This window comes from Talpa occidentalis, unplaced genomic scaffold, assembly GCF_014898055.3.
Source record: "Talpa occidentalis isolate TD23 unplaced genomic scaffold, MPIMG_talOcc4v2.1 talOcc4.2, whole genome shotgun sequence".
Lineage (NCBI taxonomy): Eukaryota > Metazoa > Chordata > Mammalia > Eulipotyphla > Talpidae > Talpa > Talpa occidentalis.
The window spans coordinates 78209334-78218885 of NW_023602073.1; the positions used below are offsets into that span (position 1 = coordinate 78209334).

At 35.0% G+C, this 9552-nt stretch overlaps 1 protein-coding gene across 5 annotated transcripts in view; it reads left to right on the plus strand.

Annotated features, from left to right (window-relative positions):
* Positions 1-9061, plus strand: part of PHF3 (PHD finger protein 3) — a 77222-nt gene extending 68161 nt beyond the window's left edge. For all 5 annotated transcript variants that reach the window (XM_037519924.1, XM_037519923.2, XM_054698905.1 and 2 more), the window contains 6 exons: positions 543-678; positions 1920-2115; positions 2615-2762; positions 3620-3709; positions 5766-5961; positions 6204-9061. In XM_037519924.1, coding sequence (XP_037375821.1) covers positions 543-678; positions 1920-2115; positions 2615-2762; positions 3620-3709; positions 5766-5961; positions 6204-8326 — 2889 coding nt within the window. In that variant the 3' untranslated portion in view covers positions 8327-9061. The remainder of the gene's footprint in view (positions 1-542; positions 679-1919; positions 2116-2614; positions 2763-3619; positions 3710-5765; positions 5962-6203) is intronic.
* The last annotated feature ends 491 nt before the right edge of the window (positions 9062-9552 follow it).

Consider the following 9552-nt stretch of genomic DNA (forward strand, 5'->3'; position numbering starts at 1 on the left):
TCAGGTAAATATAATCAGTGAAGAAATAACATGACATTTTGTTAGAAGCCTTGAAGAATAAGGAATGTTTGAGTTTTTGCTTTATTTTAAGTCATTAATATCTAACTTTTTTTTAAGTTTTTACATCTTTTTTAAGATTTTTTTATTTATTTATACAAGAACAGGGGTACAGGTTAGAGGCGCAAGAGGGTGAGAGAATTCACCGGAGATAGAGTGGGGAGAACAGGCAGATGGACCAAAGACGCTGCCGAGGGGAGTAGCGGGCGAGGCAGGAGAGGTCTGCCACGCTATATGGGTTTCTCCCTGGCTGTCCGGGAATCGAACCTGCGCTGCAGAGGCTGCGGACAGCATCACAGCAAGGCACTCAACCCACTGCCCAACCGGGGAGGCCATTATCTAACATTTTTAAAGAGAGAGTGAAAGACAAGCTATGAATAGAACAGATTTATTTTGGAAAAAAATAACTTTGAAATATGTTGGTTTTAATAATTGAAGTAAAGTTTTATCTGCTAAAACTAATTCTTACTCTCATTTTCATTTAGGAATCAACAGCAAATAAATCATTGGAGAAGACAGAAGGATCTGAAAGGCAAAAAGAAGAGATTGATTCTATGTCTAAAGATACCACTAGTCAACACAGACAACATCTGTTTGATCTGAACTGCAAAATTTGCATAGGTAGTTTAAAATATTTTTTTCCCCTAAAATGTTGCTTTCATTTGGAAGGGGATACTTGTATTTGTAATGTAAGTAGGGTCTCATTTTCCCAGTATTAGTGGTGAGGTACCTACCATTCCCTTTGATAGTGTAGTTTGTGGTATAGTTTACTATCTACAGTTAATTATATTATATAAAATCTGAACCTAGCCAGCCCAGGGGCAAATGACTAGAATTTAACCATGAGAATAAACATTAGAAATTTCAGACAGTTTCAATGGTACTGTTATTTATGTCTAAGTGAAGGAATGAAGTAGTGTTCAAATTTTATTATTATATATGACTTGAAACAAATCAGAAATTACCTTTTCACTAATACTGTTTTTTTATAGACTCAAATACAAATTTTTTGTTTTCAAGAATTATTGAGGAAGAGGTGCTGCGGGTCATTACTAAGTCAGAGCTTACCTGAGAATAGGTGGAGGAAGATACTGAACCCTGGTGATATTCCCCTCCTTTCCTTTATCCAGCCTTGTCTGAAGCTAATATACTCTTGGGCTTTTCACCTTACATGCTTTTAGCACCAACCTCTCTGTTGCGTGCTCTTTCTCTCTTTTGTTTTTAATAAAATTTTATTGATTTGCTATTTGTTTACATAGCTATTACTGTTCTTATCTGTGGTCATTTGTTGAACAAATATTCATTGAGTGCTTGCTCCTTGCAGGCAGTTTACTTTTCAGGGAATGTAGTGGTGAGAAAGTAAAATGTTATCCTGATGATGAATAGAGAAAAAAAGATCTAGTAATAAAGACAGGCAGGTGATAATTTAAGTTACAAGTGTAACTAAAACCAATGTAATTTTCTATACTTTAATAATATTTTTAATGCTTAGTAACTTGCTATTACTACACTATGCATATAGTCATGAATTGATGCTGTATGAAACAAAGTAAGATAAAAATTTGTTGTCATTTTTTTTTTAGGTTACTTTCAAGACTGAATTTTAGTTTAGTTAAAAATTTTGTTAACTCTATTACAGATTATAGTTATAATGTTTCCATTTTAGACCCAGTTGTTTAGCATCATCTTGGTCTAATTTTTACATCAGTAATAGAGGTGGAAAATAGTTTATGAGAAATGATTGTCTAAAATTACTTCTGGAAATACATAATACACAATAGTTGCAATCAGAGAAACTGTATAAACTCCATCAGTTATTAAGTAATAGAAATATCATTTAAAATGATTTCTTCTGGTTATAGGTCGAATGGCACCACCTGTAGATGATCTTTCTCCAAAAAAGGTGAAAGTTGTTGTTGGGGTATCTCGTAAACATTCAGACAATGAAGCAGAAAGTATAGCAGATGCATTGTCTTCAACCTCAAATATTTTGGCTTCTGAATTCTTTGAAGAAGATAAACAGGAATCTCCAAAGTCAACATTCTCTCCTGCGCCACGGTAATTTTCTGTTAACTTTAATTTTTTATTGATAATCATTATAGATCCTTGCCAAATTACACTTGGAGGTCTTTAAAAAACAGATAAGTGACATATTTTTTAGGATCCTTTCTTTTGGAGAAAGTAACTGTACTTTCGTATATTCTAAACTAATTGAGATAACAGAAAAAGACTCTGAAGGGTTATTTGAAATTTTGAGTATATGTGAACTTTATTTTAAAACTACTTTTAATTATGTTGGTCCCAAGATAGGTCACTAATGGAAAATTACTTGTACTTCTCTGGATCATAGTTTGACAAAGTCAACAAAGAAGGATAACTTTGTAAAATGTGATTATGTAAATACGAACATAATTTTATAAAATGACAATATAAGCTCTTTAATAGCCTTTACATATTTTGCTCTTTTTCATGTGTAAAAGTAGAATTGATGACTAAGTAGAAAATGAATTTATTCATGAGCATATCTTAGTCTGAAAACTTTAATATCATTTTTTAGTCCAGAGATGCCGGGAACTGTTGAAGTTGAGTCTACTTTCCTGGCTCGATTGAACTTCATCTGGAAAGGTTTTATCAACATGCCTTCTGTGGCAAAATTTGTTACCAAAGCCTACCCAGTGTCTGGTTCTCCTGAGTACTTGACAGAGGTACCGTGAACTTCTTTCCCTTTCCTTGCCTGGGTTGACATAGATATTTCTGAAAACAGTAGACAGGGAAATAACATAATAAAAATATTTCATTTTAATTCATAATAAAAATATTAACAGTAGTCCTTAAGCCAATTAATTAATGGAAGTATGAGTTCACAAATGGATTTTAAAAACTGTACAAAACTGCTCTGAAAGTTTGAAACCCACGTGTCCTATACTCTTTTGAAGATGTATGTACTTTACTGTGGCAGTGAATTAAAAATTGAGACACTGCATGGATATATAAATTTTTCTTTAAATATAAAAGATTGACATACTCGTGGCCTTCAGTGCTAGTCCATCAGGAAGATTTTTCACTTTAACAAGTCTTGTGAAGTTTTTCTCTACTGCGTGTTTTCCCAACTCCATGGCTACAGTTCTTATATGCTAATTTCTGTAAGCAGGATAGAGGATTAGTTGAAACTATAGTTAATTGTATGTTCCATGAGACCAGTGACCATAGTTGCTGCAACTTACCCTTGGTTGGGTTTATAACTCAGCGATAGGAAGGAGCTATGTATCATTCATAGAAAATAAGCAATTATAGTATTATGTGCTATATAATTAAACTTAATAACTTCTGAAATCCAATTGTTAATGATAAACAGCCAGTAATGGTCTATGGTTGTTTGAATCCATGGATGTGGAGCCCATAAGCATAGAGGCTGACTGTATTTTCTTATGTTCTCTATTGCATTTCATCATCTTTTTATTTGTTTATTTTCCATTTCAAATAAGTCTAAGAGCTAAATTTGTGTGAATTATGAATATTAAAATTATTTTTTATTCATTGACCACTTTCATTTTTACCATAGGATTTACCAGATAGCATTCAAGTAGGTGGCAGGATATCACCTCAGACAGTTTGGGATTATGTGGAAAAAATTAAAGCATCAGGAACAAAGGTAATGAGAGCATTGTTGTTGTTTTTTTTTTTTTTTTCCCTTTTCCCTAACTATCCCAGTAGGAGAGACTAATTGAACAGTAAACCGCTAAAGAGTTCCTATACACAGTCCCCTGGGGAGAGAGCCAGTACAAATTTTAATCTATATAACATATATGCTAAACTAAAGCCATTTGCTGTCTCAGAATAGCCTATCTTTCCTTTCGTGGGATTCCCCCGACCCCTACTTTGGGTTTCTTAGTGACTTCCTCACTGTTTTGGAAAAAATGTTCTACAGTGATTTTGAAATTTATCCTGGAGTTCTTCCTTGTTTGATTATAGGTATTTGTTTTAATTAAGACATGGGCTAATCTGTTGCAATGAAGAGACTCTCAATACAGTGACTCAAAGAAATAGAGAAGTTAATTTTTCTGTAAGGTAGATCTGTTGTTCAGGGTGATTAAGTTGCTTTAGTTCTACAATGTCATCCGGGGCAAGGTCCCTTTTGTGTTGTTATTTGACAGTTTACTGTTGTGTTTTATTAGTAAAACACTGTCAAAGCCCACTCATAACTAAGTGGGGGAAAAATGAAACCTGCCTGTCCAGTTTTTTAAGAGCAAGACCTAGAAATTAAGAGTTTTCATTTTGTTTCCTCTGATTTCCACTGGCAGGCATTTCATCATGTAGCCTCACCTAACTCCTGAGGAGACTAGGAAATGTAATCTCTACTACATGGTCATGTACTCACCTAAAAGTTAAGGGTTTTCCTCTGTAGATAGGCAAGGAGGAGACTAGTTGCTGGGAGATAATTAGTAGCTTCTTTAATATTTTTCTTTTCTCTACCTGCTATCATTGCTTAACTCATAGAACAGCACTACGCAAGAACATTTAATCTTCAGAAAAAATTGTTTTTTCCCTCCATAGATATTACTTACCATTTTATAGACAGTCAAAAAACAAATCTTGAATAAATGAACATAAATTTTTAAAATCTTAGTAATTCTCTGTAACATTAGAAGTTAATGTTACAATCCAAATGGATGATCCTAAGCTGAAAATATTTATTTTTCGGTGTAGATTTTAGAATTTAAACTGGTAAGTGTTGTAATACAAATAATCATTAAAGCACTATAAAAAAAAGTTATATGAAAGTCACTGTCACAGCGAAAGTCATATGAAAGTCATATGAAAGTATTGGAAAGTTTTACTCAGATATTTTGGTAATCTCGCATGGTCTAACCAGATACCACTGACAAATACTTTATAATGTGCCTCCAACTTGAATTAACTAACATTGTAACAGTTGTTAACTCTGTAAGAGGACAATTTATATGAAACACTTTTTATAGGAGACAGAGCTATGGTTCCGCTTATACACGTTTTCTGTAGGGTATTGCATCAATTTGACTTTGCAACAAATCTGAATCTGCCCATTTCACTATTTACCTTCCTGAAAAAGTTTCCATTTTTCACATTATAATTTAATACCAAATTGGGAATGTCTTTAATATCTGCAACATAGACAAGAACCCAGAGGCAAGCATGTAAGTTCCTAAGTAAACCAACTGAATTTAAGTTGTATGTCCTATGTGTACTTGAGGTCTTTTTACCATACTCCCCATACCATACAATTCAGCCCTTGTAAATTTGATTATTAGTGGATTTGTGTGTTTGTGTACATGGTAGGGTGGTGACAGTAGTTGCTATTAATTTTCATTGTAATTAGAACACAGGCTTCCCTCTGTGTAGGTTATACCAACTGCAAATATAGAGTATAGCTATCAAAAGATTTCAGTTTAAGTATTATCTCTCCCATGATAAATATATCACCTTTAACAAATCAGTTAACTTTTGAATTCAATTTCTTATGGGAACCCTTTAGATAAAACAAACGTCAATAAATGGTTTCCTAAGAGTTGTTTTCTGTTAGTATACTTCCCTCTTTAAGTTGGTATACTATGTTATTTGGTTAACCATTATGAAATTCAGATTTTTTTTTAATTAAGAAATGGTATTTAAAACCAACCCATTTGTTTAGGTTTTTGTTTAAACAATCATTTTTTTATTTTCTTGGATAGGAAATTTGTGTTGTTCGCTTCACACCTGTAACTGAAGAAGATCAAATTTCTTATACTTTGCTGTTTGCATACTTCAGCAGCAGAAAGCGCTATGGAGTTGCTGCTAACAACATGAAGCAGGTTAAAGATATGTACCTTATTCCTTTAGGTGCCACAGATAAAATTCCACACCCTCTTGTGCCTTTTGATGGACCTGGTAAGTATACATTTTAAAAACACAATCTGGTTGAAATAAGAGAGCTGAGATCAAAGTGCAAAAAACAGATTCTGGTTTCTTAGAATCCAGTCTCCTAGAACTGACTTGACAGGGACCAATTTATTAGACTTTTTTAATTAGACAATTTATTAGCAATTTATAATAAATTGCTAGTTGCTTAATTTTACCTTTTATTGTAATAATTTAAAGTGACTATTAATTGATGTTTTGATTTTATACAGGCCTTGAACTGCATAGACCTAATCTGTTGTTGGGCTTAATTATTCGTCAAAAATTGAAGCGGCAACATAGTGCTAGTACTAGTACTAGTCACACAGCTGAGGCTCCTGAAAGTGTACCCATAGCGTTGCCACCTGATAAGAAAAGTAAAATGGAAGTATCCACAGAGGACGCACCAGAGGAGGAAAATGACTTTTTCAATTCTTTTACAACTGTATTGCATAAGCAGAGGAATAAGCCTCAGCAAACTCTTCAGGAAGATCTTCCAACAGTAATTGAACCTTTAGTGGAAGTCACCAAACAGGAGCCACCAAAACCTTTAAGATTCCTGCCTGGGGTATTGATTGGCTGGGAAAATCAACCTTCTACTCTGGAATTAGCAAATAAACCTCTTCCTGTGGATGATATTCTTCAGAGCCTTTTGGGTACTACTGGTCAAGTATATGAACAGGCTCAATCAGCAGTAGAACCAAACACTCTTAAAGAAATTCCATTTATAAATGAGCAAGCCAACCCCAAAGCTGAGAAAATAGATAATGTGGAAGTAACTGATGGTGAAGCCAAGGAGGTAAAGGTTAATGTAGATAATCTTTCAGAATCTACAGATAATTCAGTAGTAGGAGGAGAAGAAACATCAGTAGTGGGGTCCTCTTCTGTTTCTCCTGGACCTTTGACAAGTCTTAGTCTCAGAGGTAAACCCCCAGACGTTTCTACAGAAGCATTCTTAACAAACTTATCAATTCAGGCAAAACAAGAGGAAAATGTGGACAGCAAAGAGAGAACATTAAAAAGACAACTGCAAGATCAAGAGAATAATTTGCAGGATAATCTGACCTCAAATACTAGTTCTCCCTGCAGGTCTAATGTAGGGAAAGGAAATACAGATGGTAATGTGAGTTGTAATGAAAATGTTGTTGCTAATACGACAAGGTCCCCACCATTTATCAACCTGAAAAGGGATCCGCGGCAAGCAGCAGGACGAAGTCAGCAGATAACTACTTCAGAAAACAAAGATGGAGATAGTTGCCGAAATGGAGAAAAGAGCACCCTACCTGTTCTGTCACAAAAGGAACCCTTACCAGAACAAAGCAATGTGGAGGAAAAATTGTCTTCTGTTGACAAAAATTCATCTGTTCAGCAGAGTGATAATTCAGGGGCTGCACAGAAATCGCCATCAGGAGAAAACATACACACTTCTCAAGCAGAACAGGCAAAATCCTTACAGGAGGATATCTTAATGCAAAATATTGAAACTGTGCACCCATTTCGGAGAGGCTCAGCAGCAACAGCATCTCATTTTGAAGTTGGAAACACGTGTCAATCAGAATTTCCTTCTAAAAGCATCAACTTCACTTCCAGAAGCACCAGCCCCAGAGCAAGTGCGAACTTTTCACCTATGAGGCCACAGCAACCCAACCTTCAGCATCTCAAGTCTAGCCCCCCTGGATTTCCATTTCCAGGGCCTCCCAATTTCCCCCCACAAGGCATGTTTGGATTTGCACCACATTTGCCACCTCCTTTATTGCCCCCTCCAGGCTTTGGATTTGCTCAGAATCCCATGGTTCCCTGGCCTCCAGTTGTTCATATGACAGGCCAGCCACAACGTATGATAGGTCCCCTTTCACAAGCATCAAGGTTTATAGGGCCACAAAATTTTTACCAGGTTAAGGACATTCGGAGACCAGAAAGGCGCCATAGTGATCCCTGGGGTAGGCAAGATCAACAGCAACTGGATAGGCCATTTAATAGGGGCAAAGGAGATCGCCAGAGATTTTATAGTGATTCACACCACTTGAAAAGAGAGCGGCATGAAAAGGAGTGGGAGCAAGAATCTGAAAGGCATAGACGCAGAGACAGAACCCAAGACAAGGACAGAGACAGAAAAAGCAGGGAGGAAGGGCACAAAGATAAAGAGAGGGCACGGTTGTCACATGGTGATCGAGGAGTAGATGGCAAAGCAAGCAGAGATAGTAGGAATGTAGAAAAGAAACCAGATAAACCTAAAAGTGAAGACCATGAAAAGGACAAAGAACGAGAAAAAAGTAAACATAGGGAAGGGGAAAAGGACAGAGATAGGTACCACAAAGACAGGGACCACACTGACAGAGCTAAAAGTAAAAGGTAAAATCTGCAGGCTGCTTCAAGATTACATTTACATAACTTAAATGTCGTATCTTACAAACTTTGATTGCCTGCTAGGATTGTGCCATCTTTAAAATTTTTAATATTGGTGGTTTGCAGAACAATTGAATTCTGTGTGTTGGTGCAGAGTTCTCTGTACCAGTGTTCATCGTCCCTTCTTCATACCAACTGTCCCTAGTTATAGGAATTTAATATTTTTAAAAGTTTTACATTGCTGTATATTCAAAGATTTGTTTTATTAATATGCAATAAAGGCTTAGAAAATTTAGTTTTATTCCTTAAGTGGAAATATGGTTAACTATGGAATATATTTACTGCCTCTAGTGAATGTCCTTTATATAATGACTAATTTGAGATGTGTGCTCTGTAAGTTTGTTTCCAATTGCACTGTTTTTAAAGAGACTGTAAAGGAGCAACAAAAAAGCCAAGCAAACTTCATAATCAGATTATATTAATCATTTAGTTGAGCAGTTTTTGACCAAGAATCAAAAGCCTAAGGAGTACATTATTGCTTTAATCTGCACTCATTGGAAGGCGTTTATTACCATATGCTACAGCTTTGTGGTAGACCATTATTTTCCTTTTCATTTTGGCTCTTCAGAAACTTGAATACTTAAGCTTGTACATGATCTTGTGTTTTGCTATCCTTTTTACTGTAAAATGTAAATATTTTAAGGGATATTTTGATTCTAAATATGATAAAAGAATTTCTCACCTATTGTGTGTGTGATTTGAAATTCAATAGCAAATTATTTCTTTGAAGCTTTAATTACCTTCAGACATTTTTCTTCTCTTACTCAACTAAAAACATGTAGGCACATCTCTATGTCAGGCATTGGGGGGGGATAATAATTTGTTTTAGATCATAAATTGCTGAAATAAATTGTGTGTGTTTTTCTAAAGAAGCTGGAATTTAGAGCTGCCAGTGGAAAAGCAATGCAGCTGTAACTCACTTTATAGGTACATTTCTGAAAACTTGTACATCATCAAAATTGGTACACTGATCATTGTGAGACCACAGAACTTTTATTTGAGAAAAATGTGCTCTTTTTGTAAAATATGTAATTAACTCAAATTTGTTTTATGGGTAACTGCAATTTTTTGATGCTAGTTTTGCTTAAATAGCACATGAAAGATTTTTAGTGCAAATCTAAATTTTTTTACACCCTAAACTACATACTGCATTGATTGCTATAATTTAAAGCCATA